The 22,182-nt window shown below is 44.2% G+C and overlaps 1 protein-coding gene across 4 annotated transcripts in view; it reads right to left on the bottom strand.

Moving 5' to 3' along the window:
* IGF1R (insulin like growth factor 1 receptor) overlaps positions 1–22,182 on the bottom strand; it is a 257,133-nt gene that overhangs the window by 11,080 nt on the left and 223,871 nt on the right. For all 4 annotated transcript variants that reach the window (XM_081831580.1, XM_081831581.1, XM_081831584.1 and 1 more), the window contains 3 exons: positions 11,932–12,244; positions 7,893–8,041; positions 5,192–5,336 (listed from right to left, as the gene is read on the bottom strand). In XM_081831580.1, coding sequence (XP_081687706.1) covers positions 5,192–5,336; positions 7,893–8,041; positions 11,932–12,244 — 607 coding nt within the window. The remainder of the gene's footprint in view (positions 1–5,191; positions 5,337–7,892; positions 8,042–11,931; positions 12,245–22,182) is intronic.

Here is a 22,182-nt window from a genome sequence, read left to right as displayed (position 1 = left end):
TCCAGCATCCTAGCAATCTGCAACAGATACAGGATTTGGCTTTTTCCGCAGATGCTCACACCATATCCAATCTCCTCCAAATCCAGTATTTACACCAACGTTGGGGGTTCAGCAACGGTGGGAATTTATATTCAAGTGGCACTGGGTACCAAACTGAATCTCAGAAAATGTTTCTTCTTTGAGGGTTTTCTAAATAGCTTAATTGAGGTATAATTTACCTACCAAAAATTGTACCCATCCTAAGTATACAGAGCCATGAGCTTCAGTAAATACATGCAGCTGTTCCACCAGCACCACTATGCAGTTTCTGAACATTTCCATGATGTCAAAGTTCCCTCCCTGCCAATGGTGGTCAATCTCTGCTCCTACCCCCAGCCCTCGCCAATCTGCTTTCTATCCCTATAGTTTTGCTTTTGCTAGAAACTAATGGATTCATACAATGTGCAGCCTTTTGTGTCTGGCTTTTTTTCACTTAGCTTAACGTTTCCGAGGTTCACCCACGTTGTTACATTATCGTCAAATGGTATTCCATTGTACCACATTTCGTTTATCCGTTCATCTGCTGATGGATATCTGGATTGTTTCCAGTGGGGTTTTTTTTGGGGGGGGGCGGGTAGGGGGCTCTAGTGAATAATACTGTTATGAACATTCACATTCAAGTCTTGTGTGGGCATGTTTTCATTTCTCTTGGGAAGATACTGGGTAGAGCCTGGAATTGCTGAGTCACATGGTTGAGTCTTTATTTTTAAAAGTCCCAGGGAAGTATTAACACCAGCCCTGTTGCAACCTAATCTTAGAGTTGCAGGAAGGTAGAATGAAGCACCAAGTGTTGCAAAGTCAAGTGGTGGGGTCATGAGTACAGAGATGCCTAAATGCACCCAAGAATTTCAAGTCTTAGAACCCTACCACCTCCATCTGCTTTTAGGCTTTTCGGGGCAACGATCCTTGGTGGCACCAAAGAATCCGAAATTTTACCTCTTTCTTCGTCTGATGCCATAAGAAAATAATGTTTGTCCACCTTAAGGAACTGTCCAGATAACAGAAATATTTTGTTTTCTACTCAAGGGCTTAAAACTCAGTCATTTTATAGAAATCTTATACATGTGTATTACAAAATCCACTTCCTTCCTAAACAGCAGAAAAACCTTGATTTTCTTAATGTCTAAGGTTATTACTCTAGAAACACATCACGTAAACAGACTGCGTGACATCCTCAAGGAAACTGGGATGTCTGAGTTCTTATGGACAAACATGACTGCCTGATGCCGTCCGGGCCTTGTTCTCCAGCCACCAACTGCCCTGCCGTCTGTTTGGGTGTGATTCTGCCTACATATTTCACCACCCTGGAAATCCAATGACAAAATTGGCTCACTCTGGATATAGACTAGAGCTCTACTCCAGCTACAGTGCTTGAATTTCATGTTCTGGATGTGACTCGGTGGTCTGGGCTGCTCAGGTGACTTGGAGGGAGGTCTTGGTTCCAGTTTGGAAAGCCAAGGTAGTCAGATACAGAGGATCCCGGCACTATGGATTCGTCTGTTCTCCATCAAAACAAAATGCTATAAAACTCCCATCCTATTGAACCAAATGGAGGCACTTATTTATGTTCTCACTGGCTGTAGAAGTTCAAGAAAAATAGTACTTAAAGGCAACAGTGTGACACTTAAATATTTAGGAAAAAAGGCAAAACACTTTAGGGATTCACATATGAGAAGAAAAAATAACAGGGCATAGCAGTGGTATCCAATCTTGGCTACATACTGAAATTACTTTGGATTTTGAGAAAAATCATTGATGCCTGGATCCCACCCCCAAACATTCTGACTGAATTGGGATTGCATCTTGGGTTACTGGGATTTTTTTTTTTTTTTTTTTACACCTGGCCCCACCCAAGATGTTGTTCTAACGTCAAAGTCTGGGAACAACTGGGATAAAAGTTATCTTGGCTTAAACCAAAGACACACAGAAATGAAACATCCAGACAGCTTTGCTAACACTCCTGCAGCTCAAAAGCCTTGAATACATTCCATTGCCTACCTAAATTATAACCTCCACGCCCGGGTGCATAACACCTTACGTAATTCTAATACCACCTACCTCTCCAGCATTATTTGCCAAACAGGTCCCAGGATGCCCCAACTCGCTGCCTTTGTTCTTACTGCCCTATCCTGAACTGCCTTCTTCACCCTCTGCTTTCTGAGTGTTTCTGGAAACCCTTCAAGGCCCATCTCAAATGCCACCTCTTCTTGAAAGCCTGTGGGATCTTCTTAATCAGATTCTCTGCCTCTTTTTCATGCCCATGGCACGTTCCTTTTCTTCTCCTCATAGCTCCTTGCAAGTTCTGCTTTGCACTGTTGTTAGCTTTTATCTGTTTATCATATTCCTTTCTTCTCTGCCTCCCTCTGACTCTTCCCTCCTTGCAGGAGTGAGGAGAGCTGGTCAAGGGCTAGAACTTAGTCTCTTTCCTAAGTCTGAGGATGCACAATAAAGAGCTGAATTGTTGCTACTTGTCATGCCAATACAAAGAGCTGCGGGGGCATTCATCACAAGTGAGGATGGCCTATACCTTTTTTGATCCTGGGTGAGAAAGGCCGGTGAGAGAACCCAACTCCCACCAAGATAGGCAAGATTCTCAAGCACCCCAGCTAAAGAGAGAGCCTCCAAGAAGCAGCATGTAGGAAGGAAAGGCTGGAAGCCCAGCATCCTCAGAGCTACAAGGGCCACTGATGAGCAGCAGGGTGTGAAAACCTAAGGCCCGTTTGCCCTCCCTTGTCATCTAAAATGTTAACGGCAGAGCAGGGACCTGAAGCATACTTGAGCTTGGAGGAGTCCCAAACACCTGAGCAATGGCAGGCATCCTTAAAGAGCCCCCACTGGCACATCAGGTTTTATACAAGTTTCGGATAATGAGAAATGCGCCTTAAATATCCGTGCAAATGAAAATCAGTCTTAGTTCTCAGCTCCATATAAGGGCATAATACTTTCAGTTAACACATGACTAAGAGGTAATCCCAGCGTGTAATAATTCTTAACCAAAATTAAATTCTTGGGGTGCCTGGGTGGCTCAGTCTGAGCATTGGATTCTTGGTTTCAGCTCAAGTCATGATCTCAGGGTTGCGAGATCGAGCCCCAATTTGGGATCCATGCTCAGTGTGGAGTCTGCTGGAGATTCTCTCCTCTTTTCTCTCCCTCCCCCTCTGCTCCTCCCCTGTCCTCTCTCCCGAATGAATGAATGAATGAATGAATAAATAAAATCTTTAAGAAATTAAATTCTCCTTCCAGTTTCCCCCTCTATGTCTATCACTTGTTCAACCTGGAGAAAGAAAATGTGTATCATTAAGCAGCAGGAAAAGTGTCAGATCCCGATCTGCCAAAAAAAAAAAAAAAAAAGTGCTTACCAACACGAGGGATTCCAGAAACACAAACCTACCTGGAGAGAGAGAAAAAAAAAAAAAAAAACTGTGCTAAAATTCACTTTAAAATTTAATACAAAAAATGAGAACTACCACCTCAAAATGGTAGAGCCTCAGCTTGCCAAGTTAAATGACTTATGACCCTCTGGGGCTGGGCACGGTGGCAGCCTCCTTGGATTTGCAAGGAGAAAGAAGTTTTTTTTCCTAGAGAATCAGTGTTCTCAGTGGGGAGGACAGTGTGCTTTTCAAGGATGGAATGAAGAGCTGCCCTCTCTCTTTAGCTGTATCAGATGATGGAATTTTAAGAATTTAAGACTGACCAAGAGTTAGTCTGAGAAAAGCAGGGAGGCTGTAAAGAAACCCTTATGGGGGTAACTTTATCCAGTCGGGGCAGATAAATCAGCAAGGACAACCTTTCCCATGACCTTCCCACCTCTTTCTTTCCTACAGTATTTCCCCACATTCTCTTTGGAAGGAATTTGCTCGTTAATCGATGTCTCCTTTTATTTCAAAGCTGTATTTAAAGGAAGTATGAAGAGAAAGGTATATATGCAGAGGTACACACAGGCAATAAGCAAACTAAAGCAATAAGCACGAGCTCTTATCTATCCTGTGGTGAAAAGCCTCTGGTGAGTTTAAAACCCATATCACAAAGCCTATCTCTGCAGAAGGCAAAAATTCTACCAGGAGTGTAAATCCTCTTGGCTCATCAATGAAACAATTATGTCAATTAGGATTCCTTTATAACAAAATGAACTATCCATACTCCTCTAAATCTCTTATGTTCCAGTATACACTTTACCCCTGATAACGTGGGGGTTTGGGCGTGGACACTCCGAACAGTCACCAATTCACACAGAATTGTTGACATCCTCCAAACTTAACTACTAATAGTCTACTGTTGACCAGAAGTCTTATGATAACATAAACACTTGATTGACACATATTTTGTATGTTATATGCACGATGTACTGCATTCTTACAATGAAGTCAGCTGGAGAAAATATTATTTAAAAAAATCATAAGGAAAATACATTTACAGTCCTATACTGTATTTATCCAAACAAAACAAAACAAAACAAAATTGTGTCCAAGTGGACTCGCACAATTCAAACCATGTTGTTCAAGGGTCAACTGTTTTTCTTCTTTTCTTGTTTGTTTTTTTTTAAGATTTTATTTATTTACTTATTTGAGAGAGAAGCAGGGCGGTGGGGAGGAGCAGAGGGAGAGGGACAAGCCGACTCTGCATTGAGTGCGGAGCCTGATGTGGGGCTCGATCCTATGACCCTGAGATCATGACCTGAGCTGAAATCAAGAGTCGGACGCTCAACCGACTGAGCCACCCAGGTGCCCCCGTATTTTAAAAAGATGGAATGGTTTTATGTAGTATATAGAATCCTGGGGTAAGAGTCATGTCAATGATGATTTCACAAAGGGCTAAGCACCTGAGACCCATTCCTGTTGCTCTTGGCACAGAGGGTCCCCACCAGCACCCCAGTCTGCAGTTTCCATGATCACAGTTGGACACGCAGCCCTTGACTGACAGGTCACAACACAGTTCTCCAGAACAGCACTATCCCAAGGATGGAGAATCATGGCCGCACGGGACTCTGCCCGAGGGGGTGGGCCATCACGCAGGTGGGGCCGACCTTACCTTTGCTTCCTCCTTTCTTCTTTGTAACAAGAAAGAGTCCTTGCCTCAGTGACGTCGAGTTTTAAAAGCACGCTACTTATTTTGTAATAGGAGAATGTCAGCCCATGAAATCTGGAGCACTTACCCTTCTAGCTGCTCCTCTCCTAAGATCTGGCGAAGGTTTTTTAGGAAGGACAAGGAGACCAAGGCGTGAGAATGGCGGATCTTCACGTAGCCTGTCACCACCTCGATGAGCCCCATGAAGTTCTCCAGTTCTGAGGCGATGTTATCTGCGTGAGGAGGGGGACGTGTTAGTGAGCGTTCGCGTAGTGTGAGCATGACTTGGTTTCTCGCAAAAACGTCTGGAGAATGATTCCGTGGCAGGTCTTGGTGCAGGACCCGCCATCCCTGTCAAAAATGTACTACCCTGGGCTTGACTTTCAACAACCTCTCCTGGGACAGGGCCCCTCAGGGGCCGGGGAAGGAGGCTTTCTAGAAGGCTGGGTACTGTAGCTCCCAGGCTGATTAACCGAATGTAAAATCATAAATACCAGACTGCCAATTAGCTAAGGCTGACAAATCTAGGGAACGTCTTTTAATACGCTCTGTCAACAGACAGCACTGCCTCCACGGGAGGGCATGACTAAATAAACAACATTTTCTCGGTCTCATTAGGAACTGCCTTTGCTGCATTTCCAGTTCCTAAGATACAGGGATCTATATTTAAAGAGTCCATCTTACCAAGACTGGGATAAAACACACCAAAATGTTAACACACCAGGTTCTCTGCTCTGCTGATTTTTCAAAATTCGTTTCTGTGCTTCTAAGTTTTCTACAATGCACACGTATGATTTTCGTAACGAGAGGACAGTTGGAAAAATAGTTGCTACTACTACGTATGTGAAAACAACATAATATATACACACTGTCTTTCTCATCATCCTGTTTAGCCTGTCTTTTCCTCATAGTAAAAAAGAACATAAACTTCGGTTCGACTTATGCCAAAATTACAATAAATACTATAATGAATTGGGTATGGTCCAACTAATGGGATTTTATTGCACATGATTTGTTGAAGGCTTATTTAATGAGAGGTTCTATTTTGCTTTGATAAAAATAAAAGAATAAGGATGCTATCTTGGAGGGCTGGGGACTATGCTTATTGTAGAGTTTAATGGTTTTCTAGGAGAAATTCAAGTTATAAACACCAGAAGTTGCCTGTGGTTGATATTTCAAGGAAAAGATCCTGAATTTTAAATGCCGGCAAGATGGATGTCTGTTAGTCGAGGCTGGGTATGTCCTTTTCAATGAGATGTCTTATCACCCTACATCCAGCTGATATCTCCCACTGGACTTAAACAAGAAGGCACATTTCATCACCACGCATGAATATGTACCGATTCCTTCTCAAATTCTACTTCTCCCTGGATTTAATTCATGGATTAAAGGCTTATCTTCAGGATATGAAAATTTTAAGAAAAAGAAGAATTAGGTACTTAAAAGGTATGTTCTAGGGGATGAGGGCATCTTTTCAAAAATTAAGAAATCTAGTAAAAGCAAAAGGAATAAAACTTCATTATTTATTCATTTATTATTATTATTTTTTAAGTAAGCTCCATGCCCAGCATGGAGCCGAATGCCAGGCTCAAACTCATGACCCTGAGATCAAGACCTGACCTGAGATCCACAGTCGGACGCTTAACCCGCTGAGCCACCCAGGTGCCCCAGGAATAAAACTGCAGAAGCACCATGAGGGTAAGAGAGTTCTAGCTGTATGAAAGCAAAGTTATCTCTGTGGTGGAGGGGTGAGAGGGGTTCTGGAAAATGAGGAGTACCTAAAGATCCAAAAGGACTGAACACAAATGTGTTTCTGCCATCTCTAAACCATAAGAGCATGCTCACTCACCAAACAAACAGTATTAAGGAACAGTAAATCCACAGAATAAATAAATTAGTCATCCTCCACCCCGCCCCCCCACGCCAACCTGCAAAAATTTCTCCACAAAAGGATTTAGGGAAAAAAAATCCTTTCAACCTCAAGTTTCTCAACCTCAACCTTGAGGTTGAGAAACTTTTATTCTAGGTTATGAAACTATCATAGGTACCTTGACCAAGTGGTCCCAGTGGTGGAGAATTTAAGGCTAGAAGCCATTGTCAGTTAAAGCTCAGAAGTGAAAATATCACAGAGTAAGTCCATGAGTAATGCTTTTGCACACACGCAATTACCAGGAACACCGTCTACTACAAATGATGGTGATCCTACCGGGGTGAGAATCGAAGCTTTAAATACGTGGTGACACACACTATTTTTTTTTTTTTTTTTTTTTTGCTCTCCAAAGAAAATTTGGAGATTAACCACTCTTTGGACTTAATAAAATATTAAAGGGGTATCATTAAACTGTTCCCTTTGCACAGTCTCCTCGGTACCTCCCAAGTAACCAAAACTCTTTGGACTTGAAGCCCTGTGGCCCTGGTCCAGCTGGAGGCTGCTGAGTCACACTTTTGATCCACCAGCGTCTTCTGGGGCCTGTGTGTGTTGGGACGTGCATCTCCTGCGTAAGGCAGGGCTAACAGAAACATGAGTGATGACCCAGGGCGTGAATAAACGCCGAGCCAATGGCTACAAAATAGACTGCCTTTCAATCTGGGTTTTTGTGTGTGTGTGTGTGTGTCTGTTTTTAATCTTTGAGGGAAACTCAAAAAAGAGGTGTTGAGCATGAGGCTTATGCCCCATGTTGTTTTTCTAGGCCCAGGCTTCAGTTGTGAGTCATGGATGGGAAGGAAAAGCATCAACAAAAGAAAACCAAGAGAGCCAGCCCTCTCGTCCAGGAGGACGGAATACTTACTGCCTCGGCGGATATTAATGAGCAAATTGCCCTTGAAGATGGTGCATCCTTGGAGCATTTGAGCAGAGGTAACAGAATCAATGGTTTTTGTTTTCTTTTCTTCCTCACAGACCTTGGGGCAAGGACCTTCACAAGGGATGCAGTACATGCTGTTGAAGATAAAGAATCAACCAAAAACACAGAGAACTGAGTCAGGCTCCTTGCATTAAAAAAAAAAAAAAAAATCATGAAGACACCCTTTTATTCTAAGTTGTTTTTGCAGTACACATTACCAAAAGCAACTGTTTTGAAGCATTCAAGTGGGCACACCATATCTCATCCCGAAGCCACCCAGGATCAGCCATTCGAATTGCAACCAAAAGAAGAAAGTGCCTACAAAGGAAAAGCATGCCTCTTGTTTCCAGACAAAATATGTGATGCAGCCTTGGAGCATGTGTGTATCAGAGGCTGTCGGCTAGGGAGCCAGCTGGTTCCATGTGGGAGAAACAGCCTTGAAGGAAGGACACAGTAGTGGCTCCCGAGGAAAATGGGGCTGCTCTCCAGTGTTGTGGCCTTGCCCGGCACACCCCGGGGTGGGGGGGCAGCTGGGAGACTGGACTGGGACAGCAAAGGGACAGCGGGGTCTCTGCCACTAACAGGAGTCTCGCTCTCACCACCAGCATCCCAGCAAAACCCAGCAAGGAATTCCAAAGTACATGTGGAATAACACAGATCCATTATTTTCTTGCTAAGGTACAACTGAAATTATTTCTTTTTTTTTTCACTGAAATTATTTCTTGACAGTGTTTTGCAGAAACTTGTAAATCGATTGAAATGTTGTTTTCGTTGCATATGCGCTGAAAGCAAGGAACTTCCATGACTTTGTAATGAACTCCTGTTTCAAATGCTATATCCCAAACGAGCTGCAGGACCACCAGGAATCAGGAATCAGTGAGAATGGCACTTCTCCTGCTTACCTACCATTATTAATTTAAGAAATCGTGGACAAAATGCTAATCTGGCTGCCGAACCACAGACCAAGGATCAAAGTCGGGTTGATTTCCAAACAAATGATACCGCTATGTCATGTGTGTGTGTTATAAACAGGACGGTGAATTGGGGAGCCAGGTGTATTGACATTATTGTTCTTGAATGATCTTTTAAACTTCATTAAGGTAAATAAAAAACATTCAAGAAAACAGTGTAAGTGATAGCTTACGTGAAAGTTTGTTTTTTTTAATGAAACCTTACCGCCTATCTAAGGCAAAGATGCAGGGATTTGTTTTGTTTACAAACTTACAGGTAAACAAAATTTCCCTGCTATTTTCCTATTTCTTATGGGGAGAATGACAGGGAAGGTTTCCCAAGGAACTGGGCCAATCACAGAAGGGAAGATTTCTCTTTCCTGTAACATCATACTCAACCTTCTCTATGGGTAATAGCTTCTCTTCAGCACTTTTTGGTTTTGTTTTTTATTCTAATTTATCTACATACCATTTAATGCCTCCACTCTCCTTCTTTAAAAAACTTTTTATCCTGAAATATTCACAGAAAGTTACAAAGAGTATTTTCCCCCTGTACCCTTCCCCTAGTTTCCCCTAATGGTGACATCTTATATAACTATAATGGAATATCAAACCCAGGAAATTAACACTGGTACAATGTATGTCTAATTCCGTGTCACCTTATATCTCTTATGTGATCTTCACGTGGTCAAGATACAGAAGTACTTTAGGAAGATCTCCCGTAGAGCCACCCCCTATCCTCATATCCCTAACTGTGTCCTGGCAATCACTCATCTATATTCCATCACTGCAATTTTGTCATTTTGAGACTGTTATATAAATGGAGTTCTATAGTATGTGACCTTTTGAGATCGGCTTTTTTTCTTCCCCCCACACAGCATAATGTCCTTGAGATCTATCCCAAGCTGTTGTGTATTTCAACAGTCTGCTCTTTTTTATGGTTGAATAATAGTCCATGGTATGAATGTACCACAGTCTGTTTAACCATTTACCTACTGTAGAACATCTGAGCTGTTTTTTTGGCTATTACAAATGGAGCTGCTGTGAACAACTGTGTACGTGTTGTTACGTGGACATATATTTTCATTTCTCTGGGAGGAGTGTCCATGAGTATGATTTCTAGGTCGTAATGTTAAGTGTATGTTTAGCTTTCCCCGACATTTTATTCAAATAGCAATTTCTGAACCAAACACCTTTACTAAAATGTCTAGGAATCATCTAGCACTTCAAAAAAACGTTTTTCTAAGGCAGTGTTCTGATTACATGTTTATAGATTAAGCTTCCTTGAATCCATTTGGGTACAGGGAGGGTATAAACAGTATTAATAAGTATTTTAAACTCAGTGCCAAATAGGTCTTAAAGGTTGAGGGTGGTATTTATTCTTTCTTGACGGTGTTTTATTTTAAAATAGAAGAGGTACATCTGTAGCTTTGAACAGACTATAAGAACCGGTAGGGAATAAAACAGCTCAGTTCTTTGAAAATGCACTGCAGTGGGAGAAACAACACCGCTGAAATGCATAGCACTCCCCTCCTGCTGGTCCACTACATCACAGGACAATGTATCCCCAGGACAAAGATGGTACTACTCCCAGTTCATGCACCAGCTGTCCCATCTCTCCTCCCACCCCCAGGAGAAACTGTGGCTGAGCCTCATCTGGGTTCTAGGCTTGCCCCAGGGTACTGGGAAAGCCCTCCTAAGTCCTAAGGCTACCAATAAACTGTGAGTAAAATGTGGTTGACTTATTCTGGGTGGACTATGTATACTTTACAGTTCACTGGGGCGTCCTTGGCATACTTATCTTTTAAAAAAGTATTCGGGATAATTTTTATTATTATAATAGTAAAGACATTATAACAGGTGGAAAGTTGTTCTGTGTCTAATATTATGAAAGAATGTGAGTTTTATCTGTGGTTTGAAGATGAAGGAAGCATCTGGCCCACTGCCACTAAGCTGTTCTTTCCTAAGAGTTCTCTGCTCTACCTAGAGGAGGGACGAACTACCCCAAGCCTCTGGTCTTTTGCTTCCAGGGCTATAGTTCTGTATTTTATAACAATGCCACTATTGCTTTCTCAAAAACATAAACCAACAAAAAATTTACAGAAGCCCAGCCGACAGGGCGCCTGGGTGGCTCAGTTGGTTAAGCGACTGCCTTCGGCTCAGGTCATGATCCTGGAGTCCCGGGATGGAGTCCCATATCGGGTTCCTTGCTCAGCAGGGGGTCTGCTTCTCCCTCTGACCCTCCCCCTTCTCATGTGCTCTCTCTCTCTCATTCTCTCTCAAATAAATAAATAAAATCTTTAAAAAAAAAAAAAAAAAGAAGCCCAGCCGACATACACCAGAGGGATGCTTTTTGCTGTAAAGAACCTCTTTGCTTCCCAAGTGAAGTCTCAATGTTCGGAAAGAAAATGAGAGAGACAGAGGAAACTGAGAGAAGGGGGTGTCGAGGAAGAGAGAGAGAGAGGAGCAGGTGCTGATGGAAAACACAGGTTACTTTAAGCTGCTGGTTACTCTTCGTGGCAGCTAGTGAGGGCACAGGATGGAGTGTGTGCTAACAGACTTTGGGTCTGCTGGCTGTGTCAAGGGCACTGTTCGGGGCTTGGCTTGTCTGCTCTCCTGCACTCCCCAAGACTTCACAGAGCTGGTGCTCAGTGGCACCAGGGATGGGACAACCTAAATGTACAGTCCTCCCAGGTCTACCCCACACCTGCTTGGCAGGCAGCCTGGGAAGTGCAGGGAGGGGAGACTGTGACCTCCAGGTACCTAGGCCAGCAAGCTGGGCACTTAATTTCAAATGGCCAGGCAGTAGGCTTCCAAAACACAACATAAAACAAACAGATTATTTTTTTGGGGGGGGGCAATTGTCCCTCTATAGAATCTCATATAAAATGTCAGTTACGCCAGCCCATGGGAGTGGACCCATGGCCCTTAACCTCCCCGGGAGGTCCAGACGGAACAAGGCCAGCGCCAACGTCGCCATTCCTTGGGGGGCCGGGGGGTGCGGGGGCGGGGGGTGGTGGTGCTGCACGACTGACCTCTGACTGCCGTTCCGGATGAACCCCGAGGGGCACTCTTGCATGCACTCGCCGTCGTGGATCACGAACCCCTCGGAGTCGCTGCTCTCGGCGCTGGGGATGTTGGCGCAGAAGTCGCGGTCCACGCAGCGCCAGCCCTCGAAGCGGTAGGTGTTGGGCGGGCAGGTGGGCACGCAGACGCCCGCGTAGTAGTAATGCCTGCACGCCACGCAGGCCGTGTCGTTGTCGGGCGCACTGCAGCTGCCCAGACACTCGGGGTGACAGCACTCGTTGTTCTCGGTGCACGCCCGCTTCCCGCACGCGCTCGGGCACACTGTGGGGGCGGAGGGGACAGCAGGTGAGACTGCGGTGGTGGGGGGGGGGGGGGACGGGGGTTGGACGGCCTCCTCCGGGCCCGGCCTGCTTTGTCCCGGGTCACCGGCCACCCCGGACCAGATCGCCCCAGTGACAGACAACCGCCCACCCACGAAATCCCCAGACGGAGCATCACAGGGCTCTGCAGCCCGCAGCAGGCTCGCACGGGCAATGCTACAGAGCACAGTCACAGTTTCACGAAGGTGGGAGAAAATACTCTGCGTTTCCAGTCCAGCCTCTCCTATTTACTCCCTGTGTGCTCCTGATGACTCATTAGCTTCTCTGACCTTGACCCTCTCTTTTCACATCTATAAAATGGGGGTAGGAATATCCACATTAGAGGTTTGCCTGAGGCCAACATGAGAATGCAGTAGCCCTATGGGAACAATACCGCGTATTATTCCTTTTAAAAGCATTATGTGCTGTTCCTTCTGCATTTTGAATGCGTTCCTTGAAATACCTTGAAAAGCCTTAGTGTGCAGAAATGATTATTTGAAAAATTATCTTATCATATATGTTATTACAAGTATTTTAAAATCATTCAAAAAGCCGTTTATTTAAAAAATGATGAAACTGGAATATAGTAAAGAGGATACTATTCGGGTTTACAAAAGGGCTTTAGAAAAAGCCTGTGTACGCTTGTAGACCAAAGGTCTGACTCCAAAAAATGATGGTATTAACTTATTCACAGAGCCTAACCTATTACATAACCAACAAGTCCCTGCATCTGATTGTCATTCTCAAATACAAAAAACAAAAAAAAACAAAGGGTGGTGGGCAGTGTCTCTGAGCCCAGAGGACTCATAGCGTATTAGAAACCATCTCCTTTGAGCCACTCTGCTAAACTTAAGTGAAAGAAGTGTCTAAAAAGCAGAGCTCCACAATTCATGTCCCAAGTAGATGAGCTGGCATTTTATTTCCATAACAACGATGTAATGATCACACTCTGTGGGGCTGTTAGCCTCACTAGCAAATAAAGTATAAATCAACAAAATATGAAATCTGGTTTGCATTATGTTTCCTGCTTTTTCTGAAACAAACACAAAATTATTTAAATATGTATAATAAATGAAAATATATGGGACGTCTAGTCCATCTGCCCCAAATACCTCCTTTATCAATACCTTCACGTGGATCCCCCCAGGTCCCTTTCTATGCATGTGAATATACATATAAATATCTACAAAAAAGGAACAAGCCATCCTGAAACCATTTTTTGGCATAATATACTATGAATTCCATAATCACTTAACAGCCGCATTGCATCTCACAGTATAGCGTAAGTTATAACCTGTCTCCTACTATGAGACATTTTGTTTACTCCTAACATTTTATTATTACAATGAACACTGCAATCTTCATGAGAATCCTTAATTATTTCCTGAGGATCAATTTCCAGGATTGATCTCGCCAGATCAAACTATCCTCTGGAAAGTTTTTACCAATTTACACCCCACGAACTGCATCCAAGAGTTCCTACTTTACTGCAAAAAGGTGAATTTCAGAACTTGGACATTCAAATGAACACTGTCACCTCTGAAGAAAACAGAAAATTCTCATGATACTGTCAAGCTTCTTAAAATAATTTTGCAATTTTCACCTTTGAAATTATCCTTTGGCAGAGACCATAGGTTGCCTTCCATTATTTATTCTTTTTTTTTTTTTAAGATTTTATTTATTTATTCATGAGAGACAGAGAGAAAGAGAGAGAGGCAGAGGGAGAAGCAGGCTCCCAAGGAGCAGGAAGCCCGATGCAGGACTCGATCCCAGGACCCTGAGATCATGACCTGAGCCGAAGGCAGACGCTTAACCATCTGAGCCACCCAGGCGCCCCCATTATTTATTCTTTTTATCTATTTTGGTAATAGAACCTTGATTTTTAATTGGGCATTTGGCCACCTGGCTAGATACTATATCTCTTAGCCTCTCTTGTAGCTAGAAGTGACGTATGTCCCAGCCAATGAGATGTAAGAAAACTTTTTTGGCTGGCACTTACTGGAAGATTCCTTAAAACAGAGTGAGCATGCCCTTGCTCCTTGCCGGCTGGAATGCAGGAGCAATGCATCAAGCTCAAGCAGCCATCCTGGACATGAGGTAGCCCACTAAGAAGGTGGAGTAAGATAAAAGGATCTTGGTCCCCCAAAAGGCTAACCCTGTACTGCTTACTTCTCGGCTTGTCTGTATGAGAGAGAAATAAACTTTTATCTTATTTATGTGCCTGCTATTCGTTAGACCCAACTGGAAAAATCCTGAGACACACCTTCAGAGCTACTTATAAGCAAAGAATAAAACCATTCCTGTTGGTTTATATCACTTTTGTTTACCAGAATTGCCTCAATGACTTCTGGCTATTTCCAGAAACTGAGCTACCCAAAAAATAACAAGGAGTAAATATCTCTAAGCACACCAAAGAAGTATGTTATAGATAGGAGTTGCAAAAATGTGGTGATACGTATATTGTCCACCAAGGTGATCATCTTGCGGAGGGTAACGCTAATTTGAATTTACAAGCCTAGCGTTATTTGTAGTAAACATACATAGACACACACACACACACGAGTGCGTGCGCTCTCTCTACCATCAGATCTCATACGTGAAGACATCTAATATTATCAAATAGATTCAATGACTATTTAATTTCAAATATACCCATTATGGAGGTTAACTTCAAGGCTCAAGATCTAAGGAAACAAATAAATTGTGTATCTTTTAGTTCAGGTTTTTAAAGTAGTAACAGGAACATAAGTCCATTTACCCTTTCGTTGTCGATGCATTTAGCAAGTGTTCATTTAGCAATGTGCCACATCTGTGTGCTAGACCCTGCCCTCAAGGAATGGGCAATATGCCAGATAAGTACAGACTTGAGTGGAGGTTCATGGCATGCCCTGGGCATCAGGGACGGTTTGGAAGAGATGCTGAGGCTGGAGCTGAAAGATGAAAGACGAGGAGGATAAGAATAAAGAATAACACAGAGGAAATCACACGTAAATGTGTGTAAAGGCAATCCAGTCGCTGTGGTGAGAGGACTGGGTGCCCGTGAAGATAGCAGGAGGCTAGTCGCCAACTGGTGGGTGATGGGCATCACTGAAGATTTTCGGCAGGGGAGGAGCAACACGGTCAGATTTTCATAATGGAGAGGTCATCGGCAGTCGCACAGAGGGTACCACGACCAGAGCGGGCCGAGCTGACAGAAGAGGGATCAGGTGAGGGGAGAGGAGAGACACAGCCTTGTTATGTTGCCCCTACGAGGTTTCTGTAATATAATAGACCCCTGGGCTCATGTGGTTAACATGAAACTGGCTGAAGAACCCCGTGTTCAGAGTCTCGAGTGTTAGCAGGAACCAGCTGTGCTGAGCGCACACCCCACTTGGAGCACTGAAGTCCCCGGCCATCAGCCACCACCATGCTTTGTGATTGGAGGAAGGGAAAATTGATGAAGAATCTCACGATCACCAACAGAGACTAATGGGGGCCAATATCTGCTTGCCAAGCCCCCTTTCCCTCACTTATAATTTAAGTAACATGCTATATAAAATCATAAGCGGCAGGCATTAATATTAAATCGTACTAAAAACTCGAGAGCATTTAAAAGAATAGAAAAAAATATCCCTGTGCACTCGCTGGGAATCAGCTATACCCACATGGAATGTTGGGCATCTCCACCAGGAGAAAGAAAAAAGAAATCCCCCAAACCTGACAAAGTATCTGCAGATGTATTTTGCATTCCATTCCCCATTCCAATGGAAACGGCATCTCTGGGCAGTGGTCCCCCGAGACCCTTCAAAGGCGTGTGTTACATGGAAATGCACGGTCAGTCAGTTCTTGCCACAAGCAGCATGAAGGCTGGGGAATTAGGGTTTTGTTTTGGCAAGGAGAGCTCCTTCAGAAGGAATTTCAGCAAAGCTTAAATTAGGTAAAATCATGTTATTTATAAGCAGAACAATTCCTCTTATAGGGATCACAAATCAAGGGGCTCCTTTATGGTACGTGATCCAAACTGCCCGACACCTATCGACTACTCGAGGGGAATAAGAATGGAGTGTGATGGGGGGTGGGGAGAAAGGAGAGGTGACCTGTTTGCTAGAGGACAAACTCTGTAAATAAGAGACTGCTCCAGGGACAGAAGCTGGTGTTCCCCTGGCCAGAGCAGAACCCGAGGATTCTGGGAGGCAGGAAAACACGCAGGAAATTCAGGATTAGAGAGTCCTGGACTCAGCCCCAGAAGCCTGCTGTAAATTTTGTCTCATCTCAATGTATATAAATATTATTAGTGTTTAGGACTATTAAGGGATTTCTCGAAAAGCCCCGGGCAGTACGTCTCGCCAGCAGATGGATGGCTTCTCCATACAAATGCCAGAACTTAAAATTTAGTAGTTACCAAATTTCCAACTACAGAGCTATGGGAGAAAGGAAGGGGACCTCTTTCCTGGCTTCCACGAAGAAGGAGCACACCTAATGTGATTAAAGGCATTTCTGCTTTTCAAAATAAAAGAAAAATGAAAGCTGCTATAAACTACAAATATACAGGGGGAAAAGCAAATTTATTTTGCCCATGAGATCCTTCTACTCATTGGAATTCTTAGAATGACCAACGATGAAAACCAAAACCGATCTAAATTGTTGGAAAAGCTAACGGCATGTCCCACGTCTATCACTAAAAGGATTGATTTGGGGGTCACAGTCACATAAAAATGAGGCACTGCATATAAAAGCTCATTCTCTTCATTTTTGGGGGACAGGAAGTGGGGTGGGGGACAGGAAATAAGTCACACACCAGCCTTACTCCCTCCCCCTCCCCAGTGTCCTTATATTCACTAGTTCTTTCTAAGTTTTTTTTTAAACATTTATTTTTGTTCTTGCCAGGGAGCTCCTTAACAATCTTTACTCAAGAGCAACCATTTTTAAAAGCATATGATTATAAAGTGTTCTGTTGGAAGAGAAGGTGGAGAACTCAGCCTCTTCTCAGGGAACAAAAAATGGAAAGGGGGCCACTTGAGTCACAATTTTATCCCAACTAATTTCTAAAGAATAGAAATAAGTTCACGGATGTTCGAATGAGGTCAAGCTTCTAACGCAAAACGCAGGCTAGTTTAGAGACATCTTAGTTATTTCTGGGCTACCCTAAGTGACATACCACTGTTCCATATGAAAAAAAGGGATGTCTTTCCTAATTGACAGGCATCGTTATGCATAAAGGTGAACCACCACTAACTCCAGGAAAGTGCACTTCAGCTCCAAAGTGCATCAGGGACATAAAGGAGCCAGAGAAATTTTACGGTTTTCTTGTCCTGTCAGGGGAGGAGGTGACTCCATCAGATACCAGGGGTGGGGGGCGGGGAAGGACCACAGCTGGGTCAGCTGAATGCCCAAGTCCACTCAAGGCTGTCAGCATTGTCCTCCAGGAAGCACTTAGCCACAGATGAGGGGATGAGAAAGGCTCCCTTCATTAAATATCAGCCTTACGAGCCAGGCCCTAGGCCAGGTCCTGCAGACAGGCAAGCACAAGACAGCCAGAACCCCCCCGGGGGGGCTCCCCACCCTGAGGGCAGGCAATGGGAGTACCAAGAGGGGCAAGCAAAGGACCAGTGAGGAGGGCCTTCCTGGAGAAGGGACTGCCAGGCCCAAGCTTGAAAAGCCAGCAGGAGCTAGCCAGGTGCATGGGTGTTGGCAGGGCTGATGGAGAGCATGGGCCAAGAGGACCAGACTCAGAATGAACGTGTGACTGACTGGACCGGAGGGGTGCAGGAGACAGGAAAGATGGTGAGACCAGCGGCAGAGAAAACCTACGAGTAGGAGTTTGGACTACTCTTAAAAAGGAAAGGGGTGCTATTTAAGGATTCTAAGCAGGGTGTCACATGAACAGATATACATTTTAGAGGGATCACTCTGGCTGCTGAGTGGAAAACAGAATGGACGGTGACCCATGGAGCAGAGTCACGGTAACCATCTCTGTGAGCCATGATGGTGGTCCAGATCAGGGAGGCGGTGATGCAGGTGGGGGGGAGCCGGCAGATGCAAGATACATCTGGAGAATGTGGGAAGTGTGGCCAGCTTTTGTTTTTGGAGGGACAGAGAAAGATTGGTTCAGTTCGAGATGTGTTGCTTGGTGTACACAGGATCCTCTCACCCTGTAAAATCATCTTCAGTCTGTCCTCCCTTTTATCCACATGCACATACTCCTCCCCACCTATCACCCCAAGCAAAGACCTCTATCAATGGGAGCAAAGTGGTGGGGAACATCAAGGCTTCTCCGGCTCAGGGAGAGCTGCTATATTTTATCCTAGTGTATTAGTCTGGAGTTCTCTAAGTAAGTCAGCTAGCATGGAAAAGCAGCCTTATGTGAAAACGCTTAGAAGCCGTGAAATAAAACTAAAATAATCCTTGTACAACTATATGTGAGCTAGATGCATACCTATGTGTGTATGTGTATGATGTATGTATATATAGCAAAGCACAATTTTCTCAAAAGGAAGACAAGAAGAATCGACTGTTAAGTTTCCTGACATCCTGAGAACTGGCTAATGGAAAACTCCAGAGAACCACTGCCCAGAAATCCCAGGTGGAGCTTAAAACAACTCTCAGACAAGCTTCTGCCTGGAAAACTGTAAGCTGGTAAACCAAATCAGTTACCCATGGCAAAAGAAAGTTCAAGTGGGAACCCCAGTGTCTTAAATGTTCACAGAAGAAAGTCACATTTGCAACAATGCTTCTCCTCTCAATGCCAAAAGAAACCTCCTCCTGGGGCGCCTGGGTGGCTCAGTCGGTTAAGCGTCTGCCTTCGGTTCGGGTCACGATCTCAGGGTGCTGGGATTGAGCCCCGTATCGGGCTCCCTGCTTAGCGGGGAGTCTGATTCTCCCTCTGCCTCTCCCCCTGCTTGTGCTCTCTCTCTCTCAAATGAATAAATAAAATCTTAAAAAAAAAAAGAAGAAACCTCCTCTTGTGCTGGAGTAGCAGCCAGCCAGAGAGACATTTTCATGGTTAGAATCCCGAAGATACTTTGTCTTCTCTTTTTGGAACCAAAAGTATTCAGTGCACCCACTGAAAGGTTATGGTGAGAACCAGGGCTTTGGGAATGTGCGCAGAGACAGAGAGAGGCCCGGGGAACAGAACTCACAGTGAGCACAGAAAGGCTGGTGAGCAAAAGAGGTGGGCCCCAGTTTTTGAACACAGTGTGCCTGAAAGCTCTCATTTTCTCCCAAATGTGTACGAAGGAGTTCCTCTTTGCAACCTGAAGAGGTTTTCAAGACCCGGTTCGGAGTCCCCTTCTTTCCTAACAGGAAGGCCCCTGGACAAAGCATCCTTGTGTTAACATCTGAACTTTCTGAAATACTGAGGTTTATAGAGGGTGGGCAAGAAGTTACAGACTTCTGCTCCTCACCACCCCCTCCTCCCCCATCCCCCCAGCTCCCCAAGTAACTGTCTTCTTTAACCTTCCACTCTATGCTGCTTTGGAACATACAATAGCAGAAGCTCTGAGGGCTATAAGATCTGTCTTCAGTCTAGAAGCAACAAGTACTTACACAGTCATGTTCACCCCTGTCATCCAAGCACAGGGTCTTAGAGGGGAAAGGTAGTTTCAAGGTCAAGCACATCTCATGCTGGTCTCAGATACTTCTCTACAAAAACCTAGGTGAGCCTTCAAGCAATGTCTAGGGGGTTGGTTACCTTAGAGAAAGTGTTATTCCAACTGCCAGGTGGCACCAACTTTGACCAAGTTGTTCTTTCCACCCAACAAGAACACCTTTTCCTCCCTGGCACGCTCCCCAGGCCGCATTCAGTTTGTCTGATACTCAGGGGAAGTAGAGGCTCTCTTCTTTACAGGTCAGACTTTCAAATACACAGGCTCAAAATTCTGAGACGGTTATCCTGGCCTCCCTCCGAGTGCCTTCCTCAGTCATAGCTCATGCAACACACATCAATACCATCACTTCTAAACACCTGCCCCCAAACCTACTCTTAACACAGCAGAAGTAGTTGGGATGGTGTGGAATACGAGGGGACTAGGAGACCCACGGTGGTCTTCCATGACCAAGGCAGTATGCTTGGGGTGATCTCTGCATGATCTCTAAAATAACTATCATCATCACACTGAGACAGCTCATTCTGAGCTTCTCATTGCCGAAAACTCCGGTCTTCTTTTTCACAGTAACGGTTTGGGTCTCTCCTATACGGATGCAACTTTGATCTGAATACAGGTCTCTCTGTTAACATAAAGTTAACGTTCACGGGGGTATTTTCCACATGCCTGACAACCCATTCAGTACCTTATATACATTAATGTAATCTTCCTAGCAATCACACGGGGTATCATCATCCTCATTTGTAAATAACCGTAAGGCACAGAGATTTAATCATTGTCGAGGGCTATTAACGGTCCACTTTAATCATTGTTAAGCTGTAAACGTGGGGCTTGAAACCTAGATCTCCCAGACGGGGGGTGGCAGCCTCTTTACCCACTCTGTCCTGCGGTGGCACGATGTTTCAGCTGGTCTGTCGTCTACAAGGAAAGGGCTAAGGTGTCCTTCTCATGCCACTTTTCTTTTTAAGCATGCATCCATCAGGAAAAATATATATAAATCACAAGTCCTAGCACCCTTTTTTTCTGCCCTGAGGTGTAAGAGTCAGAAGGAAGGACAAAATCCATGAAACATGACACGCTGGAAAAGGGGCAAGCGTCCAGGTGATATTAAGGAGGTAACGTGTGCCCACTAAGCCTTCTTTGTTTATTGAGTTATAGCAAATAGAACGCTCAAGGACCTTTTTTCCAGCACAAGTTTGCAAGGCTGAGCCCTGTCTGGTTGATCATTAAATGTCACTGCTCAAGTTGCAACATGGAAGCAGCAGCTCCTACCGGGGAAGGCACTGAGTTAGCACATGTTCTATGGCGCAAATGCAACTCTATATACATGACTGTGCTTTCGGGAAGCCAGACCAGCAAGGCCCAGGGAGCTCCGTGACCTGCAGAACCCATGTCAGCCAGATAAGTCTTACTCATGAGAGTAGATAACCAGAGTTCATTTTCTTCACCCATTCATCTGTCTCAGCAAGACTGAACATTTGGTCATGGAGGAGGAAGAAAAAGACAAACAACCAAACAGTTCTATGCCTTCCCCTAGGTCGGGCACATAAACACATATAATCAAGGCTTACACAAATAAGAAATAGTCAAGCTCCGAGACTAGACCTCACTGTCTAGTACACAAGGTAAGCCAAGAGGTCTGTGAAAACATTTCATACTGGCTACTGAATGCATCTGTGAATATTTCATTAATGAGCAAAAGAAATAATCATCTACAGACAGTGCCCATTGGGTCACTTAAGTCTCCAAGATCCAAGAAGTAGTGCTGGGCAGAGCATGGGGGAAAACGGGGAGAAAAAAAAAAAAAAAACAAAAGAAAAAAAAAAGCAAGCAAGAAACCCAAAAGGAGGAAAGTTACAGATAGCATCATTACTAAGTAAAAATTTCTAGCGCTAACTAATAAGAAGACTAAAGAAAAAGCATCCATCGGTTGAAAGATACAATGCAGAATCACAAGGAATACCAAAACTAAGCGAGGAGTAGAAGGCAGATCAGGAATCCTCCTCTGGCTGAGCTGGTTTTGGTTTTTGTGGGCTATGTGATTTTTTTTTCTTCCTTTACACATTTTTTGTAACAGCTTTATTGAGATATAACTCACACACAATTCACCCATTTAAAGTGTACAAATTGAGGGGCGCCTGGGTGGTTCAGTCCGTTAAGTGTCTGACTCTTGATTTTGGCTCAGGTCATGATCTCAGGGTCGTGAGATCGAGGCCCAGCAGCAGGCTCTGTGCTCAGCAGGGAGTCTGCTGAAGATTCTCTCTCTCCCTCCCCCTTTGCCCCTCCCCCCATAAATAAATAAATCTTTTTTTTTTTT

This window comes from Leptonychotes weddellii, chromosome 9, assembly GCF_054177405.1.
Source record: "Leptonychotes weddellii isolate Sample4059 chromosome 9, ASM5417740v2, whole genome shotgun sequence".
In the NCBI taxonomy this organism is placed as follows: domain Eukaryota; kingdom Metazoa; phylum Chordata; class Mammalia; order Carnivora; family Phocidae; genus Leptonychotes; species Leptonychotes weddellii.
Note: the sequence above shows the minus strand (reverse complement) of the source record. Positions and strands in the feature narration are given on the sequence as shown.